At 39.9% G+C, this 24,048-nt stretch overlaps 1 protein-coding gene across 1 annotated transcript in view; it reads left to right on the top strand.

The window, feature by feature from the left end:
- The window catches only part of LOC143934811 (piezo-type mechanosensitive ion channel component 2-like), a 112,577-nt gene that overhangs the window by 22,227 nt on the left and 66,302 nt on the right, over positions 1-24,048 (top strand). The window contains exons 5-17 of the mRNA XM_077458433.1: positions 462-669; positions 2,096-2,309; positions 2,409-2,571; positions 3,128-3,217; positions 3,537-3,663; positions 7,374-7,486; positions 8,626-8,889; positions 8,987-9,092; positions 11,838-12,019; positions 13,286-13,434; positions 20,003-20,176; positions 20,283-20,324; positions 23,315-23,347. Coding sequence (XP_077314559.1) covers positions 462-669; positions 2,096-2,309; positions 2,409-2,571; positions 3,128-3,217; positions 3,537-3,663; positions 7,374-7,486; positions 8,626-8,889; positions 8,987-9,092; positions 11,838-12,019; positions 13,286-13,434; positions 20,003-20,176; positions 20,283-20,324; positions 23,315-23,347 — 1,865 coding nt within the window. The remainder of the gene's footprint in view (positions 1-461; positions 670-2,095; positions 2,310-2,408; positions 2,572-3,127; positions 3,218-3,536; positions 3,664-7,373; positions 7,487-8,625; positions 8,890-8,986; positions 9,093-11,837; positions 12,020-13,285; positions 13,435-20,002; positions 20,177-20,282; positions 20,325-23,314; positions 23,348-24,048) is intronic.

The following is a 24,048-nucleotide window of genomic DNA, read 5'->3' as shown; positions in this document are numbered from 1 at the left end:
CATAAGAGAATTGTGGGTCATCTTCTGTGTGTGTGTTCACCCGCGTTCTTATTGCTATGGCAAAAAACAGACTGTAGTTTCTTGCCAGACTGCTGTGGAATGGAGACCAAGTAGTTTCTAAATGCTTATCAGTTGCCATGAGAAGGGCCGCTGCCCTTTTAGAAGCTGTCTTGCTAGAGTTAGAGACTACTATATGGGGTCACGTGTGTTAGATACTTAAAGCCACCAGTGATTCCATCTTAAAAATGTTGCTCATGCCTCCTTAGTGGTGCACTAAAATGCAACAAAGACTGTTGTAGTCAGTGTGGCAAAGTAGTCATACTCCATCATGTGAACTGTAGGCACATACTTGACATTGGTCCAGCTATACTCATGCATTGACACACTTCTATTACCCTGTTACCTTAGTAGAATATGTGAGATTAGTCTATGTTTTTGATTTATTAATTTTTTTGCAACAGGAATCTGAAACAGAGAGTGAGACAGAAGAGAGTGACAATGAGACGGATTTCTCAACAGATGATGAAACCCTTGATAAGGATGTCAATGACACTCGGGCAAAGCTGATTGAGAAGATCACATCCTTAGTTGCTGCAATGAAGTTGTTGTTTGAGGCCCTCTTTACCACAGCTGGAAAAGTTGTGGTCACCATTCTCTTGGGCTTGTCTGGTGAGTATATAAAACTTCTTTTGAGGGTATATTTAGTGGTCTTGATAAAATTACATTCTGAATAATGGATACCATATTGCATTGAACCCACCGAAACAATATGTTGTCTATCCCAGATTTAATTTCCTGCTACAGGTCTAAATATCTATGCACCATTATTTTTCTTTCAAAGAGTTTGTACAAAATAAGAGGACACTGGTTAAAGATGGACTCTGGGATAGTTTTCTATTTGGAACTAATAATTCCTGGCCCTTTTTGTACAATTCCCAGCATCAACACAGCTAGCTTTCAGAACAGGCTGTGTATGAAGGCGTGTACTATTTTTGATTTTGAACAAAGCTGTTCTCTGTGAGGCGGGACTTGGGAGGTTTGGACTCTTCCTGTATGTGTGGCTGGGCGTGACTGAATGCCAATTAGGATGTATTCCATCCCACCTTCCATCAGAGCTATGAAGGAAGTTACATCATTTGCACAAACTGAGACTACAGGGGGTTGTGTTTTAGACTAGAGAGAGAGCAGGAAGCGGTTATGGAAAGCATTCTGTCTACATTAGACTATACAGACTGTCACATGTTACATAGCCACAACTAAAACCTGGAATATCAGGAGATCTGCAAACAGAGCGATATGGTGCAGAGGTATGATCCTATGCTGGGACTAATCATTCCATTCAGCTCTAGTGAAAAGAGTTGGAGTTGAGCTTTAATCACACAGTACAGGACTTGTATTCATAGACCTTGGCTTAGATGCAGGATACCGTCAGTTGATGGGACACTAGCAAATAAAATTGGTAGGGGCACCCCCAGTGTGCACTCATAACCTTGTCCACTACATGAAACTCCAGTTTGTTTTGTTTTTTTGCTAGTGTCCTTAGGTGATGGACCTGTTCTCTGGAGAAGTATTTTTCTATTTACCATTCAATTGTTTTAGAATTCTGCCTGATGGATATTTGTCTGCCATTTTCTAAAACACATAGAGTGGGAATGATGGATAGACCTGGTACCTCATCTTAGCCATCTGCTTTCAACCCAAGATCATTTTGTATTTGGATACCGGGGTACGAAAAAGTCTCCATTTCCCCATTTAGATTTTATGTATTGATGTGTAGGATAATAATAAAACCGAGATCTTGTGAGCAACTCGTACACTTTTATTTCTTTTGTTAAATCTTTATAATGTTGTGCAACCCAGTGACCACCTGTCTCAGCCTAAAGCTGAACTTCAGGCAGATATGAAAGACTCCAGTTATTGCAGCTCTGTATTCACTAATGCAATGTTACCAAGGAACATGTTTATGTATTTAATCCCTGTATTTAGCTGTTTGCCTGGAGTTCAGCTTTAAAAATGTCCCTTTTAATAGTGTATTTGTTTTTTAAGTTGCTGTTTTTCTGTAAATTCCATGATCATTGTGTTTTATCTTTTTCAGGAATCATTCTGCCTTCTGTGACATCTGCCCTGTATTTCTCTATCTTCATGTTTTTATGTTCATGGTGGGCTTGTAATCGCAGTATTAGCCTAGTGACCTTTAGCAGCCTCTGTGTCATGGCTGCCATCTTCAGTGCTGGTCACCTGACAGCTGTCTATCTGTATCAGCTTCCTTACTTTCAAGAAATCATCCCACCTCAGGATTTGTTTGCTAGGTGAGGACCCGATTTAATTTTTTCAGTGGTTTTAATGAGATTTCCTTTTTTGACAGGTGTTTACCAGGAAGTAATTTGTTGTATATTCTACCTCCTTAGGCTTTTCGGGATGACGGCCATTATCAGGACTAATCATACAGAATCATGGGTCATACATCTTCACCAGGGTCTGCACTGGCCCATTTTCACAAACCCATTTATGCTACTTATTTTGTACTATACGTTGGTCATGCTGCTGCAGCAGTGGACCCAACTGCCAGTGGTAGGTTAGAAGTGATTTGGATGGTGGCAAGCTGTATAACTTAGTAGTAGATCAAGAGCTGTTATCAATAGGGTTTTTAAAGAATGCAATGACAGTAGCTCAAATGCTTTAAGGAGACACTACTGCTAGACTATTCAGTTTTAAAAAAAAAATCCTATAAGTTTTTATGTGCATTTAACATATTTTAGGCATGTTGTTTACCTGTAAAGGTGGGACACTCCTGGAAGAGGAGAGAATGTGTAACGAACGATGGGGGCCATGCTTTGGAATCTACTAGTCATATATGTGCTAGCAAATTCAAAGGCACATTGTAAGGGAATTTCAAAATTAATGGAAAACAATAATACTGCAAGTAAGCATTTAAAATGCTTGATTTTTCAGTGCCTAAATGTGTCTTTCATAATCTGAAGCTACTGGTAGTCAGAATCATTGACAATTTGGACATTGATCATCATGTCTATAGTTCGCTTTAGATATAGGAGATAAACAGGTAGGACGAGAAGATCACATGCAGCACAGAGAATCCAGTTTAATTTTCAGCACTTGCTGTTTCCAGGAGGAACCTGCAAGCAAGAAAGAAAAGCCCACCAACAATGACCACCATATGGATGGAATGTTGTGGACCACCAATGCTGAATTGATACAAGTAAGTGACTCTGTCTGATTGTCATTGCTGCAAAACTATACAAATAAGTATTGTCCTGCAGGGATGGTGGTGTTGTAGATAACTGGTTGGTCTGCCTTTGTGCTTTTGATAATGTTTGTTGCTAATCAATTGATGAATATCATTTTATGAATAGGCGTTTAACTAATACAAAAATTTCCTATTTAACCAACTGAGGCATTACAATCAAAAGATAGTAATTCACAGTCAACAAGTTCAACATCATTTTACTGTTGTTTGCTTTAACCTTGTGTAAGGTGATTGGTTTTTGTGACTTATGTTTTTTTCCTCCCAACTACAGCCTGGTTATCTAATGCCTAATGGGTGGCAAGAGTTACCTCTGTTAAAATGTGAATTACAACAAGCACACACAGACTTCTCAGTGCCCATATATACTGAAGATGTAGAGGACCCCGATGAGGAGTCTGGTCAGTATGAAATCTTTATGAGCCTTTAATTTACCCCCAAATAATTTGAGTGCTGAAAATGTCACGAGAGGAGTTAAAGTTCAGTCATTTGCAGCAATAGGGTGTCATTACATCCTACATGGGATGTTTTTTAAAACTGAATTTACACTGCTGGGACAAATACAAGGGCTGCCATTGCTGACTGTCTTCTGAAAGTGATAACTGTCTAGGAGAAGTCAGGTCATTGAGGGCATCTAGTATTATCAGAAGAGATTTTCAGCAGTGGTGCAGCTCTCTACGCGCCTGCTATCTCACCTCTGACCGTGAGTGACGGCATGCCGTCCTGATGTGATTACGAAGCGCCTTCATAGGGGGAGAGAAGCACTGACAGAGAAGGGCTGGTTGCGGTCTGTCTAGGCTTGTGCCGTATGCAGGAGCACACTCGACGCATCGTTACAGTAACAGGTCAGGTACAGATGACTACAGTATAGCTATTAGCGGTGCCAGCTAGTGTGTACTGTGAAGCATACTGCCAGCACTTCACCTGTGCCCCCCCCCCTCCCTCCAGCACATTGTACTGCCCTTTCAGCCCTTGCCTTGTACCGCTCCTGCCTGTACCCATCATCTCTACAAGGTGGACCCTGTAAGGGGTGCGCCAGCTTCTCCTTCCACCATCTCTAGGTGGCACAGTCAGACCGTCATCTAAGCTTATGGTCTCAAGAATCAGGTTACACCCTTTCATTTCTAAGTGCCATCCTACTAGATTTGTGAGTGTTTTTTGGGCTTTTTAGCATCAAGCAACTGTTACTTATATTAACCATGTGGTCTACCATGTGGTATTCTGATCATTTCTGTTCTAACAAGGTGAACAATGCTGCCTCATCTGATGGCATCTTTGGGTATAAGGTCCTGTTAGATGGCTCTGTGATTATCAGGCAGTCCTCAGTTTTAGCTTCTTTTCTATGGCCTATTTAGCATTTGTTTTCTGTGTTGCCCCCACCAACACCCCCCACCTCCTTCAGCTGGACTACTTATAAAAATACAGAAGGTTTAATATTTCCTGTGTCCCTAAATGGATGAGAAACGAAATAGGATTTTTGTTCTCGCTGAAAAAGTCATTTTTCTTGGAGTCAATTGAAGGACGCAGGTCCCACCTCTCTCTTCATTTAGGATCATGAATGCTGGTAATAGTGCTATCCTAACCTGGCCTATTGTTTTTGGTGTTTGCCAGTGTCCAGTTCTCCTGTAAGGCAGTCATATAATCCAAGGTATAAGACTTTAGTGTTCCTTCCTCAATGGACTCCAAAAAAGTACAAAACCCTATAAAACCACTCGCTGCTGATCTTGGGTCTTTCAAAGGGCCATGAACTGGTAGATGCATACAAGCGATAAAATGCCCATAAAATTTGGATGATAGATAGTTAGATGTTAGAGGCACAGGCTTGATCTGGCTCAGATTTGTCTATAAACATGTATGCCCTTGTTATTTTAGTTTTCCACATATGTGCTGTATGAAGTCGGAAAAAAAATCTCCAGATGAAAGTACAAAGTGTGTTCACATGTTCTCCTTACGTGTGTGTGTGTGTGTGTGTGTGTGTGTGTGTGTGTGTGTGTGTGTGTATTTAAGGACTTGGTCCAGCCAGCAGAGTGGGTTTTAGGGCATTGTACCCGATCTTGATCATTCTGTGTCTTTCCCTCACTCTTTGGGTGTGTGTGTATATATATATTGTTGTGCTTTTAAGGACATTTTCCCGCACAATATTTATTAAGTAATTTTTAACGAAGATATTTTTAAGATACAGAATCAGTCTATATGACACAGTCTATATATGTGAAACTTATTCACGGAGACGAGTGATCATACAAAATAGCTACATTTATTGGTTGACAGAAAACAAATATTTACATGAAATATTAAAATACAGATTACATTACTTGATCATTTTGACAATTAATAGAAACACCCTCAGACTGGGCGTAGTAGTACCTTGGACACAATTATCACCATTATCATTTCTCGGTAGAATCAATAACCTATTGATAATTGACAATTAAACAGAATGTCTGTATTTCACACATCCAACCGTTACTATACTGCAGGTAAGTAAGTGGTTAACAATGTGAAATAAATTAGACATTTGTTTGTCAATAAAATTGGCATCTATGCAAAAAGAAATGTATGAAAAATTTAATTTAGAGAAAAATCTAAAAGGCGGTTATTGATTCGGGAGAAGTATTTCAATAATAGAATATTCAAAAACATCAATATTTAAGAGAACATAAAATAGATGATAAACATATATTTACCCATTTCCAATATGGCTATTAGTATGGAGTATTAGTTACCAGGAATTTTAAGATGGCTGCCGTGGCTTCAACATTCCAAGGAGCAGGGATCTTCATGAATGTAAAATGTGTATTCATGCATGTCTTCCAGTGTCCCTTCTCAGGGGGGGTCCCTAAGCTTCCCCCTGACTCTCTCCCCCCAGCTCTCCTCCGAGCTTCCCCTTTTTCTTTCCCTTCTCATCTTTCTAGTTTCTTAAATATCCTCTTCAACAAAAGGATTATAAAATTATACTAAGTTCTGCCCAGAGGGTATGTGTTCCCCCCTCATTGGCCGACAGACTTAATGGTTAGCTTTCCCGGGAGTCTCGTGATTTTAAGGTAATAGCACCTTCCACCACCAGGTGTCTCACCTATGTTGGGTGTTTTATTTCTTTAAGTGAATATTTTTCTAATTCTGTAATATGTGTTCGTTATTTATATGTTCTAACGAATATATTCGAGTGTTCAAGAATTATGGCATAATGTAGAATACTCTTTAACATAAATTTCAATAATCACTTGCATAAATTGTTGATATATATGTATATCAATGTATATCTGTTAATCTTTAGTCCGTTTAGAAAGGACACAGGTTAGATATATCACAAACAATATCACATACAATTATTATCTATATGGATCCATGTATAATTTGGGTATCCAATCAATATTTGTTTATCTAAACATAGGTTAAATTCTTATACAATTATAATCATGATTATATGTTTTTCATAATACTAATTTGTTGCTAAAACACTTCTACTTATAATCACACTTTCATATATAATTCTTTATGACAAAGTTCTTTAGATCATTAGATACTAAATTTATAATCTCAGTTGTGACCTATGTATAAATTGAATGGCTTAGAAAAATATAGATGATACTGGTAGATGAATCTTACAGCATGTTTTGGGATGAACTCTGAGCTTCCAATAAATGATTAAATGGGTTAGCTGTGTCCTTCAATATGTTTTTGGATGAGGCGTCAGCTATTTGCACGGTTGTATATTGTCCAAATAGTCTTTTACTTACGTACAATGGGGTTCTCTAGTTAAGGGTTATTTCCATGTGATAAATACTTATGCAAGTTTGGCCTTCTCACTCTAACCAACAAAATAAGTAAACAGCTTTTTATTTGGTGACAGAAGATACCATTGTTTCAGCGAGTTTCTTTTTTAAACACAGGTTTTGTAAAAGTTTAACAAGAACTAATCCTTTCAACATTTGGAAAAAAAAACCTGCGAGATCTTGTACTTTGCTTTAAAGGTCTCCAAGAGGTCACAGTTCAATAAAATACTGAAATCCCTCATCTCGGCCAGCGAATATTAAATGTATTTCTTCATGAATTCACAACAATATATATATATATGTATATTTAATTTTTTCCTTTAATTACTGTTTAGAAAACATAGAAACAGAGGAGCCCACTACAACCGAGAAAAAACCTGGCGGAATTGCTGTGCTGGGTCAATTTATCATGCAGCAGAGCTATGTCAGTGCACTGATTGTAATGATGGTAAGAAACTGTGATTTATGTAGGTATTAGCGGTCCATGATTCATTAACAAGATTAATTATCTGATCCTTCTCAATATTTACTTGCCTTACTGCATTGACCCCTCTGTTTTCACCATAGTTCCCCCTCACCAGACAGAAACTCTGTGACCCACATAGTTTTCCCCCTACGATAAATTGCATTTAGCACAATAACAAAAGCCCTAGCATGTTTACAATAGGTGGACACTGCTCGTTGAGTGGATAGTGGTGCTCACCGACCCTCAATATGTCATAATAGATGAAATGGCTACACAGGCTTATATACTAAATTAATTCCGTTGAAGCTAACACATTTTCTATACAATGTGACGTTATTATCAAAATTGTAATGTCTGTTTCTATCTATGTGTTACTGTATGATATACTTTCCTGTATGATATACTCTCCTTTCTTAATAAAATAAGATTGAACTAAAGATTAATTATCTAAGAGATAAATAAAAAGGTAAACATACACAACTGGTCAGGTCATTTGGCAATTTTTTGCTGTACATGCCAGCTTTGAGTTTACCTGTACTGAAATTCAGAAAGCATGCTCCAACATCTGCCTTGATTTGTAACCGTAACTAGTGTTGTCCACAAAGCACAAAGTATAAGGCAGGCTTCAGGGCTTACGGAGGGTCAAAACTTGTGGTAAATATTTTACCAAACATTACATTAAACAACAGCATGCAGACAAAAGTTACTAGGTATTCCTACTGCGATTTTATTTAAGATTTTTGTCTTTGTAATTGTTTTAAATGCTTGGAAAACAGTCATGTGCAATGTACAGACACACCCCACTTTTAAGTACACAACGGGCTTTATTTACTAAAGTTGGAAAGTGCAAAATCAGGCTCACTTTTGCATAGAAATCAATGAGCTTCCAGTTTTCATTACCAAAGCTTAATTGAACAAACTGGGATTTAGAACTCCTTGGATTCTATGCGGAAGTGAGCCTGATTTTGCACTTTCTAGCTTTAGTAAACCCCATTGTGTACTTAAAAGTGGGGTATGCCTGTATAAATATTAAAATTAATAAATTTTTTGTGTTTTGAACGTTTACTCATGTTTTGCTTCAATTTTTAGCCCAAGTTGTTTTATTCTGTCTATTTTTCCAGATTTGGAGCATAACGCATAACAGCTGGTTAACATTTGTACTATTAATATGGTCATGTGTTATTTGGATGATGCGGGACCGTCGCCGCTACGCCATGCTAAGTGCTCCTTTCTTGGCTTCCTACGCCAACATTTTGGTCATTCAGAATTTTTTTGTTGGACTCAACATTACCCAAGAAGAGCTGTTCCCTGGCATCCCCACAGCTGTCCTCATTGACTTTGATCTGAAACTATATTCAATGCCATGCGGGCACCTTGGACTGAAGGTAAGGCTAACAACTTTCTTTACCACTAATATGACTTTTCTTGTTTTGCCTAAGAGGTAAAATAGCAATGGGTTAGTAGTGAATCATTTTCTTCCAGATCTTCTATGCACTTATATTCTGGGTACTGTTGCGGCAGAACTTGAAAGAGCGGGAAATTGAAGGAGATCAAGAATCTCTAAAAGAGGTTTTAGTAGAGGAAAGTGGTAAGTAAACAACCTATTTTTTTTTTTTTTATATCAGAGAAAGTTTATTAAATAACAACAAAACATATAAGTACAACTTGCAGCTTACATCTCAAGCATAAATTTTTGTCACAGCATATAAACTTTTTAACATTTATTTCACCACTTCCCCCACTTCACATGCCACATCGTCCCATCCTCCTCATACATTGGCACTGTATATCCTAGCTGCACCTTGATTCTCCCATACAGAATCACTTACAGTGGGTGTCTAACAGTTAATGCCCCCCCCCCCCCAACTCAAATTTCACTTCCCTTGCTCTTATCTCAGCATTCTGTCCATGACCAGATCAACCGGTGAAAGGCCAGGAGTATCCAACCAAAGTGCCCAGAGTTTCTCAAATTTTTCCGGTCGCCCTCTATGTTGAAAAATGTACTTTTCCATCCTAATAGTGTCCCCCATTTGGGCAATCCACTCCCCCAGTGTTGGAGGCTCGGTCGCCTTCCAATCCTCGGTCGCCTTCCAATGCCAAAGAATCATCTTCCGTGCCTGGAACAGGGCCCTGGCCACGGCCTGTCCACTATTGTTCCCCATGGAAACGTCGTCTAGGATCCCAAGTAGACACAGTTTCGGGTCTGAGGGTATGGTAATCTGAAACACTCTGTTAATAGTGTCCAGCACCCCTGTTCAGAATAGGTGTAGTTTAAGGCATCTCCACAGCAGGTGGATCAAATCCCTGTGATCTCTCGCGCACCTGGGGCAGTCTGAGTCCTGTCGCACCCCCATCCTAAACAGTCTGTCAGGCGTGTAGTGTACTCTGTGCACAATATATAATTGAGATAGCCGCTGGGCCACATTTACCGAGCAATATTGTACTGCCTGTAGTGCCTCCTCCCATTGCTCATCCACAAATGTACCACAATCCCTCTTCCATTTATTTAGTGCCGTCTGCGGGAATCCCCCGAGGCAGGCAGTTAGGACCATAGAGTAAGTTCTGGAGATAAAGCCCTGGAACTGTGTTGCTTTAGCCATAGATCTGAAGATCGGGGTCGGTGAAAGAGTCCACGTGGTTCCCCCCGCCTGCGCCTTCACTGCATGTTGCGTAAACAACCTATTTATTTGGAAGGAGTTTATAAACATTAGTTTTAGTAGAATTTCAAAATCTGATTTTAAATAACTTACACTAACCGGATATATAGCCCAATTGATCTCTCTGTTTTAATCAGCTAAATACATTCCATGGTCAAAAAAACATAAGGCGTGTAAAATAATTTTCTTTAGAAATCGCCCACAGCCTGGGAAAAAAAGGCTGTCTTCTGCCAACCTGTTGCAAATAAGAGCTTATACTGTTTGTGAGGAAGTTGTGGTCTCTTTTGCAGAGATCCAGCACATCACCTGCTGAGGAAAGCTAGAGCTTTCCAATCAGCGGGGAGCAGAAGTCTCCACTACAAGTGCATGCGACAAGGTAATGCAGGAAAGACAGCAAATGCTTGACAATGTCCTTCATGGTAAGATTGCCAGGTATCATTTTAGCAAAAGCTGTAGTTTTAAAAGAATTAAAATGAACTATCATCATAAAGATTATATGAGGTTTATTGAGTTTGTATCCACATCAACTCTAACGTCACAATATTGTGAAACCCTTAAACTCTATAGTTTTGTCCAATTAAACTAAACAAATATTAAAGTGAAAGTAAAGGATATTTTTTTATTTTCTTTGCAAAAATATTGCACAGAAAGTTCCCTTACCTCCTCTCCTGGAAGTCTCCTGCTGATCTGCTTCTTCCTCTTCCAGGTGCCCCGTTACTGGCCTTAAGGGGGCACTCCTGTGTGCAGGCTTCTGTGCTGGGCTGTGTACGCCCAAAGGGAAAGGAAGGCGAATGTAAGCCACACACTTCATCCTCTTTACAGGAGTTTTACTATGGCTCCTGCTGCTCTCAAAGTCTCCTGTGAAAGCAGTAAGGGAATGAAGCAGTGCTGCAGCGGAGACATCGCTGGAATGGTGACAGGAGCCAGGTAAGTGTTTAGGGATGGAGGTGGGGAGAACAGGTAATGGGGTGTTTTTTTACCCTAATGGAGGGAATGCATTAAGATGGAAAAAAAAAATTGACTTTAGAAACACTTTACATTTGCTCCATACTAGTGTTTTGCAACACCTTGACACTCTAGCACCCTAGTCTGTCTTATGATGGAGGTACATGATGCCTCCATCATAAGAAGGTCTCATTCTCCTCTTAATTAATTTTACATTCATCTGACATGATATAGAATTCATCAGTAAGGGTAATACCCCTTAGTTATGGACAGAGGTGGGAATGCTGTCAAATGGGGTTAACAACTGAGTTTGGACTCTAAGTAGTAATTTGCTGCAATCTGTACTGACTTTAAGCACTTTATTGGAGAATTTGCATATTGTGTTTTGATATGGGTGCTGGATTTCCACCTCTCCACCATTTAACTTTGCGAGATGGAAGAGATACTAGACCCATTCTACTTTCCTCAGTCTCTGCAGGAGCATTTTACCAGCGGCCATATGCATCACATGCATTTTTATCTAAGCATTCGGTATGTTCTAGGTGAATGTCATTTCACAAAGCTAACACACAAGAATACAGATTCCTTTGTTGAAAAAGTGACTGTTCTTTTCAGCTGTATCCAATGAGTTTTGAAAAATGCATAAAAATGGATAAAGTTAAGATTCTTATGCCTGTATTAAAGGTTTGTGAATTGAACCTAATATTCATTTTTTTCTCTTCTACTTTCAGAGACTGAAGAACCCCCAAATGCCTTTGTGGAGATGATTGGCTTGTTGGTGCGGGGTGCATTGGTGAAGTACTGGATTTATTTCTGTGGTGCCATGTTTTTCGTCATCAGTTTCAGCGGAAAGGTTGTGGTGTACAAGATCCTCTACATTGTGCTGTTTCTCTTCTGTGTGTCCTTGTACAAGGTGAGCCAAGCAATATAGTACGTTTTTAGTAGCCAGGGCATAGAGGGATTCCTTAGAGAAGAGACTGTACAATTATCACAAAGAATTTACAGTCTATATATTTGTTTTCATCTGTTTTTGCGTGTACTTTGCTGTTTCACAGAATTGCTTGTTACATTCATATCCACCACAAGGGTACATAGGAAATAACTGGATGGTGCTGAAAAATTACATGCTGCATTTTTCCACAGTGCATCAGATGGCACTGCAGGTTACTGGAACACATGGCAACGTGCTGCTGTGCAGAGACTATGGGTTTGATTTACTAAAGGCAAATAGGCAAGAGCAATTGCTCCAGAGCTCCATCATCCAAACTTGTGCAAGCAAAAATTCAGTTTTTTTTTTTTTTTTCCTTGCAAGTGGTTGGGTATTCTTTGTCAAGTGAAACTTTACCTCATTTACTAACCTTTGTAGCAATTGCACCTGCAGAGTGCAACTGCACTTTGCAAAGTGCACAGTCTATTTGCCTTTAGTAAATCAACCCCTATGAATGAAGTGTAAATGGGCGCACTCAATAAAGTAAAAAAAAAAAAAAAAAAAGGAAAATAAAAGGAATCAGTGCTATACATTTGAATAGTGCACCACCCCTCCTCTCATCACCTGTCACAATGCTAAAACAGAGCATTTTAGTGTGCAGCTGGTGTGAATGTGTCCTAAAATTTGTTTGGCTTTCAATGAGAAGAGCCAGATGAGTTTAGGACTGCTCATGCGTGGTATAAGGGATTTCTTGAAACCTTGCAGTACATATATCATAGATGGATAGATTGGCAGAAGGCTGAGTAATATTCTTTATTTTAACCCTTGCCTAAATTCCCACTGTAAAGAGTGGCATTTCTGTCTGAATGGTTGCAACCCTGCAGCCCTATATTTTTTATTTTACAGTATTCCTTTAAGGAAGAGCAAATATCCTATAATTTTATTGTAGACTGAGTAATAAGTGTGCCATTTATGTCTAAAAAAACATCTGTCAGCCTGGGTTATGAAGTCCCACTCACTCTCTCTTTTTTGATATGAGGTTATGTAAAAAGCAACTAAAATATGATGTCTGAGTGGACTAAGTTTTTTTTTTTTTTTTTTTTTTTTTTTTTTTTTTTTTTTCACCCTACTGTTCTTCCTTAAATTGCCATTATAAGGGTCCAACATGTTTTTTAAGATTGACCCTAAGTGCATCTTGTTGACAAAACCACGTTTAAGCTTTTGCAGTTAATTTTTTGCTTAATTTTTTAGATTCATTATGAATGGTGGCGGAGAATCCTGAAGTATTTCTGGATTACTGTGGTTTCCTATTCAATGGTGGTCCTCATTGCCGTTTATGTCTATCAGTTCAAGACCATATCTGGGTTTTTCCTCCAGATCTTGGGCATGTCAGAGGAAGGGTGAGGAGAAGCTTTACATTTTACATGGCAAATAAACGTTCAGCTTTACAAAGGGCACATCGATTTTGGGGAATTGATTTGAAATAATTGTGTGGTTCCATAGCTGTAGAAGCAATGGGCCATTCTAAGACATCCTGGGCATGTTTTCACCAAACATTGCAGAAAAAGATCTTCATCTAAACTGTCCATATAACCTCAATGCAATTTTAGAGAGTCTAAACCCATACTATAATAAAACAATATTTATGGGGTCCTCGCATGGGTGACACGGAGTCAATGAACACTTGTGAGTTCTGTTTTTTTTCTCCAATATTGTTCTTCTTTTACAGAAGATAAAGTGCTTTTAAGATGTGTATTGTATCTGTTTATTTTAGTAAACTTGTTTGCTTTCTTGTCCACTGTGTGGCATAGAAAGTCTTAAACCCTTGGGTTTACTGCTGGTTACAGAATGATTGCACACTGGCAAATAAAAACTGTAGCCTATCCTAGGGTATAACCCTCCTACTAGATGTATCTCCAGTTATTTGTTAGTGTCCTAGGAGGATAGACTTTTTTTCAGCTCTGCTGTTTTAAAGACTAACTTATCTTCTATCAACCATTATTCTTCAATGAACACTCTTCTGCATATTGCTGCTGGTGTTTCCCACCAAATGCAGCTTTTTGGTACGATTATCCTTGGCCTGGCATTTGGACTATACCACATCTAGACCTTACTGCACTGGACATTGTGGGATAATCCTGGAAGTGACCTTTGGGCACAGGGCTCTGTGTGGGCACTTTCCAGACTGGTACTGGTTAAGTTAACTATGAACCACTTTCCAGGTATGACAGCACATTTAGTAGTCAAGGGCTATCGTTCAAAAAATATAGATAAACGCAGAGGGACTAGACAGGCATGCCCATTATCCCCCATATTGTTCATTATGGCATGGGAACCACTAGCCATCAAAATACAAGGTCACCCAGAGGTACAGGGAGTTCAATGCGGAGATCGCGAACATAAATGCGCGTTATTCGTGGATGATTTGTTACTTCTTTCTTCCCCAGTCACCTCTCTACCCACTCTACACATAATATTAAAACATTTCACATCAATCACAGGCCTGCAAGTGAATCATTCAAAATTCCAAGCACTTAATATATCCTTACCAGCACATATAATTCAAGGTTTACGAAGCTCTTACTCATTTAAATGGCAGAACGAGGCACCTCCCATATTTGGGAGTCTTTTAACGCCATCCTTCTCTACACTATACAAACGAAACTACCCACCCTTGTTTAAAAAACTAGTAGAGGATCTGGAGAGATGGTCAAACAAGCCTCCATCCTGGTTCGGTCGGCTGTACTCTGTTAAAATGACTATTTTGCCAAAGATATATATTGTATATATTATTATGTATTGTATGTATTTGTTCAGGACTCTCCCCATAGCAATTGTGCGATCTGATCTGGGGAAGTTTAAGAAAAAAATGGTGGAATTTATATGGGGAAACAAAAGACCTAGGGTGAATAGACGAACATTATATACACCTAAACCGAGGGGGGCCTGGGGGTACCAGATCTGCTTAAGTACTATCATGCAGCGCAATTGTCCCAACTAATTTGATTTCACACACGGCGGCCAAAACCACTTTGGATGACAATAGAATCCTCCTTGTACCCTAATAGAGAGATAAGACATTTAATGTGGATGAAAGGGAGCGATAGACTGACAATCTTGTCCCCGACCCTATCCTTCTCTTTAAATCTATGGGACAGATTGATAACTTCATACAACTTTAAGTCCCCACATACCCCACTAGCCTCTCTGCTTAATAATCCTTCATTCACCCCAGGTCTTCATCCCCAAGAATTTTTGTGGTGGACTAATAAGGGACTGCTCCGTATAGCAGACTTGTGTGATCATAGAGGTGCTCTGTCAAAACAGGTTCTCCAGGAAAAGTACCATCTCCCAAATTCAGAATTTTAACACTACACTCAGATAGCCCATTATCTAGCAACATTAAACCGCATCTCGGATCTAACTACATCCACTTCTATGGAAAATTTCTGCAGGAGCCTTGACAAGCACACTGGTCACATCTCGCAGGTTTATAGTATCTTAACTTCGACTTTTCAAAAATAGTTTTACATGCACAAATGGGAGTAAGATATAGAAATCAATTTAGAAGCTGAAGAATGGTGCAAAATGTCGCAATTTGCGTCTAAATCATTTATCAATACCTCGCTGATAGAGGCAAACTACAAAGTCTTGATGAGGTGGTATATGGTCCCAGCGAGGGTTGCTAACTTTGTCCCGGGGGCTTCCCCGCAGTGCTTCAGGGGTTGTAATATAGATGGCACCATGTTTCACACATGGCGGACATGACCAAAAGTGCAAAGGTTTTGTATACGCACATATAACTTCATATATTCAAGCAAACCTTACTAAGTCACCCCTGCAGGCATTGTTGGGATGCCCAGTGGAGGGGACATCGAGGTACACGAAGCGACTCATTGCTTTCATATTTGTTACAGCAAGAATAGCGATCGCAAAATCTTGGAAATCCCCAATGATCCCTTTCACCTGCTAAAATCAAAACTTTCATGGATAATGGTGAATGAATGCCTTTCGGCGGTCTTAAACGACAATGTAGCTTTGTTCAATAAAATATGGTACCCTTGGATCAATTACCTCTCGACCACATAGTGAGATGGGAGTGGCTCAGAGGCTCTTCTCTCCAGGTTAGGGGTTGCCCCCCCCCCCCCCCCCCACTATCCTCTACTTTTCTTTCTACCCTTTTCTTTCTCTCTCTCTCTCTCTCTACTATCAATTGGAGCTGGCCTTCAGGGGCTCACGGACTATCCAGGGCCTCTGGATCCACCTAGAAGCTATTCTAGTTGGTCACACCTAGAGGAAGTGACAGAGAGAGAAGGGCCTCTCCTCACAGTTCTCAGAGTGACATGTTGAAGCACACTTGTGCACCATTTAGAGGGGGCTCCTTCTTTTAGTTTTATATCTCGAGTTTCATTCATAGGTAATATCCGGTTCAGATCTATCCTCGCTGAATGAATCTAAAGTGGGGACAGGGATATATTTAACCTCACAAAAATACAAGGCAATGTAGGATGTAACCGACCTGTAATACCTGTACATCTACTTGACACTAAGATGATAAATGTTCATTTTGTACTTGTTAAAATTTGCTGAATAAAAATATTGGAAAAGAACCACTTTCCAGGTCTGGACTTTACTATGGTGAGTGTAAACATTGTAGAAAAAAAAAGCTGACATCATTCTGCTGGATAGAGTGTTGCGTGCACATTCTGTATATGCTTTCCCACCAAACAACATTGAGGAAGCATCTCAGTGCTGCTGCTCCTTCTGCAAAGAGCCATGTGAAACTTTGATGTTTGATTCTAGTTGCCAGCCTACAGTGGCTTTGGTCACCTTCAGACACTCGACCCTGTACTTTTAGGCCTTGTTTCTGACCTTGTGCCTGTACAATTCTTGCCGCTCTGTGGCTGCAACATGTCTGATTCTAGACAAGGTGGGGACATTCCCGTTGTTCTGGGTGCCCCCAGCATGCTCTCCACTAAAGGCTCATTTAGAACTTGTGGTTGAAGTGGGCATTAAAAATGCACAGTTGAGCTGTGTTTTTTTGTGCCCTCCAGCCACCCCCCTTATGCTACAAAGGCAGTTGATGGGAGTGTTCACATGCCGTAGTCATGCAAGCAGCCCCTAGTTTTTATGTTGGGCTTGTAAGCGGTTGCTGTGGTTGTGGTGTTTGCATCCCTGCTGGGTTTTTCACATTCTGTTGCATTGGAAGTAGCCACTAAAACAAGGTGAGAGGAAATTCAGAATTTTACTTTCGACTTAGGGGGTGAAGAGAAATACCAAATGGTGACAGCTATCAAAGGTGGGATTTACCCAATTTTTTTTGAGATTTCCACCTATTGTTCTGGAGATTTGACAATAAAAAATCCAAAATCCCCCAAAAGGGGCCACGGACAGCAATGAAAATCTAAGAGTGGTTCTAAACTACATTCCAAAAGCAACACTTTTAACCACTGTTGTTCCACCTTAAGATAGGCACACCTTTGTTCACATTTTTTTTTTCTAAATTCCTGCCGCCCTATGTACCAATATAGCATTAATGTACCGTATTTATCGGCGTATAACACGCACCCCAAGTTTAGGAGGGAGTTTTAAAGAAAAAAACTTTTAGGAGTTTGAGGAAAAAAAACTTACATTTAAATGCCCATTAATGCAGCCTTGTCAGTGTCATTTGCAGCCTTGTCAGTCATTTGCAGCCTTGTATTGCAGCCTTGTCAGTCTATTGCAGCCTTGTCCGTCATTTTCAGGCTTCCATTGCAGCCTTGTCAGTCATTTGCAGCCTTGTCAGTGTCTTTTGCAGGCTTGCCGTTTTAAAAAGCTCGGTAGCTCTCACCCATTCTCGGCAGCTTTCCAAATGCCGCCGAGATCGGCCAAGTGCGGCAGAAAATAACTGAAAGCCGCTGAGAACAGCAGAAAAGCCGCAGAGAAGCTGACAATCAGTGAGGGAACGGCTTATAACACGCACCCACGATTTTCCCCTGATTTTAAGTAATTGCGATTACTTATTTTTCAAAAATATCTAAGCTTTCCATCAAATCTACAGACACTTACTTGACTTGTCTTCATCCATGTTTCCAAACATATTCCATTAGTAATGTCTTACTTCCTGGTCATGACACAGGAAGGAGTTGACCAGCTGACCTTATTAGTCTACACCCTGCATCATCCACTCTCCTACCTACCCACCCACCCATTCTCGGCTGCATGTTTTTTAAATGAAATGCAATCAATCAGTGATCACCCTTCTTACTAAATACACAATCAGATTGGATAGTGCATGGTCATCTTTATGCAAGTACATAGGAGGGAGCGGACAGAAACACTCAGCTTTCAAGCCCTTTTCACACCTCTGCATAGTGGGAACTCGCATTATGAGTTTTTTTTTGTTTTAAGGGGGGGGGGTGGTGTTGGGTTGATGTTTTGCAGCATTTTCACTCATCACACATAGGGCAGCCCATCCAACTGAGTGATAGTAGAGCTAAAGGATTTAGTACAATCAGATTGTATAGTGTATGGTCTCCTTTATACACCTAAAATTACTAGTTGTAGCACACCAAACACAGACGCAAACACATTTTGCCATGTGAAAAAAAACAAATGGCAAATGCTGCAAAATGCATAGTAAAAAACGTGCATCTCACTATGCTAGATTTGAATAGGGACTGAAAGTGAAATTGGTGCAGTAACACAATGAGGCTCCATTAACATCTGTGCGTTCCCTTGCATTTGCACTGCACCACAAATCACAGTAAAAAAAAGTTCTAAAACTTCTTTAGGGCGATTGTTGCATACCGGGCAGCCTATTCAGGTGGATGGGCTGCCCTTTGTGTGATGAGTGAAAATGCTGTTGGTGCAGATGGGTGACCTATTAACTCTAGATAACTCTTAGATATGTAAGATGTGAGATTTCCCATCCAAAGCTCTTGGCTTAGCCTTTTCTTTTAGATTTTCACCTTTTTAGACATTTAATAAAAATAAATGTGAGAATGTGGCACCTTATAATGACCATACTAATGTCTAAGCCCTTGTACACACGGTCGGAAATTCCGATGGAAACGGTCCGATCGGATTATATTGATGGAAAATCCGATCGTGTGTGGGCTCTATCGGACTTTTTCTGTCAGAAATTCCGACAGAAAAAATTTGAGAGCAGGATCTCTCGTTTTTAGAGAATTCCGATCGGACAAAGTGCCACGCATGCTCAGATCAAAGTACGAGAGCAAAGCTATTGGCTACTAGCCTCAACGTAGTTCCATCGTAACGCACGAACATCATCACGTTATGAACGATCGGATGTTCCGACAACTTTGTCCGACCGCGTGTATGCAACACCAGTTTCGGACAAAATCCGTCGGAAAAAATCTGACGGATTTTGTTGTCGGAATGTCCGACCGTTTTTACAAGGGCTAAGAGTGCTGAGATCTTGCCAACATACTGTAGATTTAGCAGATTGGCAGACAGCAAGTTTATCAAAAAAAATCTCATATCAGCTTATCTTTGGGCTCACATCAATGGGAAGATACAGCTTGCTTTCTGGTACATTTTGCTTGCTTTTCACATCCATTTGAGACACAGTTGACGCTCCTCCTAAAGGGCAGCTGTCTCTTTTATAAGCTGCATTTACCTGATTCAGGACCCTTTGTCAAGGAGGTTAGAGCTTATGCAAATGGCATCAATTCAACATGAAGTTGAGATACTACTATGCTCATTCAGAAATTTTGCATTCCCATGAATTTGTATGAGAATTCAAAACCCTTTTGACGTAAACAAAAGCCTGTCAACACAGGCCCTTAAGCTGCTATTGGGTTGTATAGGAAAAGGGAACTCTGGCATGAAAAAAGGTCTTCTGACACAGGCCCTTCATCTTTCATTTGAGTAGACAGACCAAAAAAAATACAGTGAAGAAATAGAGGTTGTACTCAAAGTTTGTGAACTTTTGCTCTTTTCTCTTATATCTTTATGAACCTGCAGCCTTAAGGATATTGGCTTGGAGCAGTACAGCACTGTGGAGCTATTCGCTGGCATACTGCTTCCCTCATCATTTCTCCTGGCCTGCATCCTCCAGCTCTACTACTTCAATGAGGACTTCCTGAAGCTGACAGATCTCAATAACATCCCCATCAACGAAGGAGGCGTTAATGACAGGTCAGTACAGTGAGAGTGCTCTGGGGATGCCTCATCTATTAAGTAGTAACACCAGCCTTAAATTTTAGCAGAAGTTAATATGTTTTATGTTTTCTTATGTGAACAGTAAGAAGAAAATGGAGAACCGGGTACTTATTCTTTCCACTATGTGAGTATTAACATACTTGTTTTATATATTTTTCCTTTTTGCACTGACTCAGTGATGTAGCATTAGAACCATCACCTATAAGATTTACATGGGAACTCTGGAATCTGTAAAGAACTGGCTATCTGTAGTTCTGGAAAGGTTTTGGCATGGTCATTGGTTGTTGCATTGACAAAATTATGTTAATCCCTGCTAGGCTTCTATACTGTGCTATATACAGTATGTTTAACCCAAACAGCAGTGCATCATAATTAAATTTTATGTCACCAGGTTCTGAATCCACTGTAATTTACAGAATATCACAGATTTGGACAATGGCGATGATGTAGGGATTTGGTTATAGCATTGGATTAGGGATTAAGGCTATGGCTGTAGACTAAGGATTTGGCCCAGATGAGGATTTCAGTTACTACTTTGGAGTAGGAATTTTGGCTTCTGCTGTGGAGTAAAGATTTGGTTATGGCTCTAGGTATTTTACCATGGCCATGGACTACGGATTTGGCCTATGGGCATGGAGTAGGGATTTGGGCCATTGTTGTTGAGGGCTTTCAGTTAATCTGGGCTTAAGGATTTGGGATAAGGATGTTGAGTAGGAGTTTGGCGAAGAGCTGTGGGATTTGGGTTGTGGCTGTGAGGTAGGATTTGGGTTATGGCTGGGGAGAAAGGCTATCCGTTATGACTCCAAAGTAGTCAGTGCTATATAAGAACCCCTAGCAGTTCTCCAATCATGGCACAAGGATTAAAACAAGGAATGTAACATATTGGATTGGACAACATAGGTGTTAACTCTTAGGAGGTAGCAAGCCCTTGTTAGCATTGTACATTTTCAATCCTATTCATCCATAGAAAAGAGAATGCTTTAGCTTTCCAATACCCTCAGTGCCCACTATTCTTGGTGAGGGATTTGAAATTTAGTGGGCATCCTTAAGTGAATTTGCTTCACTAGCTCAGAGTTGGCCTTTTTTTCTGTTTTATGAAGACATATGTAAAATATTCTCCATTTAACAAAAGTATGGAACAGTAAGAACAGAATTAAAACTTAATGCTCGCTTTAAGAGTATATTAAATAAGGGAATTAGCCAGTGCATCCCATTGGGTAATAAATTTAAAAGAGCGAACAAAAGTCCTGGATGGGTTAACGCCAATGTAAAAAATGCAGATAAAAGCAAAAGAGAAGGCCTTCAAAAAAAAAATACAAGGTTGAGGGATCATCATCAGCATTCAAACTTTATAAAGAATGCAACAAGAAATGTAATGGTGCAATTAGGGCGGCTAAGATAGCACATGAAATTCTTTAAGTATGTAAACAGTAAAAAAGGGACGACAGACCATATTGACCCCATAAAAGATGAGGAAGGACATCTGGTTACAAAGGATGGGGAAATGGCGAAGGTATTGAATTTATTCTCCTCAGTCTTCACAAGGGAATCGGGGGGGTAACGAGTAACCAAAACTGCAGTGTTTATCCTCATGATACGTCACAGGAAGCACCCTCATGGCTAACAGAGGACAGAATTAGAATTAGACTTGGGAAACATTAATAAATCACTAGGACCGGATGGCTTGCACCCGAGGGTACTTGGGGAACTCAGTCAAGTAATTGCCAGTCCATTGTTCCTAATTTTTGCTGACAGTCTACTGACTGGAATGGTACCAGCGGATTGGAGAAAAGCTAGTGTAGCACCAATATTTAAAAAGGACCCAAAATGCATCCCTGGGAATTACAGACCAGTTAGCCTAAAATCAAAAGTATGTAAGCTCTTGGAGTGGATGATAAAGGACTACATAAAAGATTTTAGTAATGAAAATGGTATCATTAGCAATAATCAGCATGAATTCATGCAGAATCGTTCTTGCCAAACCAATCTGTTGCCTTCTATGAGGAGGTGAGTTGCCATCTAGATTAAGGAAGTCCCATAGGCGTGCTGTATCCGGATTTTGAAAAAGCATTTGACACAATTCCCCTTAAACGTTTTACTGTACAAAATAAAGTCTGTTGGGATGGACTAAAGGGTAAGTACATGGATTGAAAACTGGCTACAAGGGTTAGTTCAGAGGGTGGTAATAAATGGGGAATTCTTGGAATGGTCAGGAGTGGGTAGTGGGGTCCCACAGGGTTCTGTGCTGGGACTAATCCTATTTAATTTGTTCATAAACAACCTGGAGGATGGGGTAAACGGTTCAATCTCTGTATTTGTAGATGGTACGAAGCTAAGCAGGGCAATAACTTCTCCACAGGATGTGGAAACCTTGCAAGAAGATCTGAACAAATTAATAGGGTAGGCAACTACGTGGCAAATGAGGTTTAATGTAGAAAAATGTAAAATAATGCATTTGGGTGGCAAAAATATGAATGCAATCTATACATTAGGGGGAGAACCTCTGGGTAAATCTAGAAAGGACCCGGGGGTCCTAGTAGATGACAGGTTAAGCAATGGCATGCAATGCCAAGCTGCTGCTAATGACGCAAACAGAATATTGGCATGCATTAAAAAAGGCATTAACTCCAGGGATAAAGCAATAATTCTCCTGCTCTACAAGACTCTGCTCTGGCCTCACCTGGAATATGCGGTCCAGTTCTGGGCACCATTCCTCTGGAAGGATGTACTGAAATTATTCTCTCTGGAGAAGAGATGCTTTGAGCGGGGATATGATTTCAATTTACAAATACCATACTGGTGACCCCACAATAGAGATAAAAAGAGGTTTAACCTTAAACTGCGTAGAGGGTTCTTTACTGTAAGAGCAGCAAGGATGTGAAATTCCCTTCCACAGGCAGTGGTCTCAGCGGGGGGCATCGATGGTTTCAAAAAAATATTAAACATCTGAACGACCGCAACATACATTAATACTGACATATAATCACACACATAGGTTGGACTTGTGTCTTTTTTCAACCTCGCCTACTATGTAAGTATGTAAAACAACTGTCCCTGACCATATTTGAAAAAGAGTACAAAATAAACATTTTCATTTCTCTGTCCCTTTTTCAGGTTAAAGGAAAACCTTGGCAATCTACAGAAGACGTAAGGAACAGAGGGATTCTGGCTTCTTGAAACACTTGCAACAACTGAACCGAGTGCTTATTTTCCTGAGGATACTGTTGTTCTATGCTATGAGTGATTATATGTGACTAAAGGCTGCCATCACTAAAAACTGATTTCAGATTTGGGCAGGGAATTAATGGCTACTTGTCTCTTTGAGACTCCCGTGTGAAATTTCAATATAAATTATTTAATTCTGCTGCACTACCAAGAATCACAACACTGTCATTTTGCTTTGTATTAGCCTTGGCAATTGGGTGTAACGCATAACTTAGATTTCAGTTTTGGTTGAAATTAGCCTTTTAAAGCAAGATTAATCAGCCTTACTTATCAAGATATTATTTACGTGGACTAACCTATAGCAATAAATCAAACTACAGCTTTTATTCAGTATCATTATTGGTTATTGATTGCTCTGGGCTACTACACTTTCCACACTGATGTTCACTAGGGATGAGCATGGGTGCATTCGGATGTGCTTCGGGAATTGCATGAAAAAACCCATCAGGAAGCTGTCACTTGTAATTTCCAAATCATTTGTAGCTGAGGCATTCCCCGTCCTGCAACCACACTTTTTTTTACAGGAGTTTAGGACACTGGTAAAAATAAAAAATTGGAAGCCAGTCCCATGTAACCCATCATCTATCCAGTATGCCCAGTGTTCTAGTAAGTAAATAATCTGC

Source organism: Lithobates pipiens, unplaced genomic scaffold (genome assembly GCF_037356315.1).
Source record: "Lithobates pipiens isolate NorthernLeopardFrog02 unplaced genomic scaffold, aLitPip1_a1.2 Scaffold_28, whole genome shotgun sequence".
In the NCBI taxonomy this organism is placed as follows: Eukaryota; Metazoa; Chordata; class Amphibia; order Anura; family Ranidae; genus Lithobates; species Lithobates pipiens.
The sequence above is the reverse complement of the archived record's forward strand: the minus strand, read 5'-3'. Positions and strand labels throughout refer to the sequence as shown.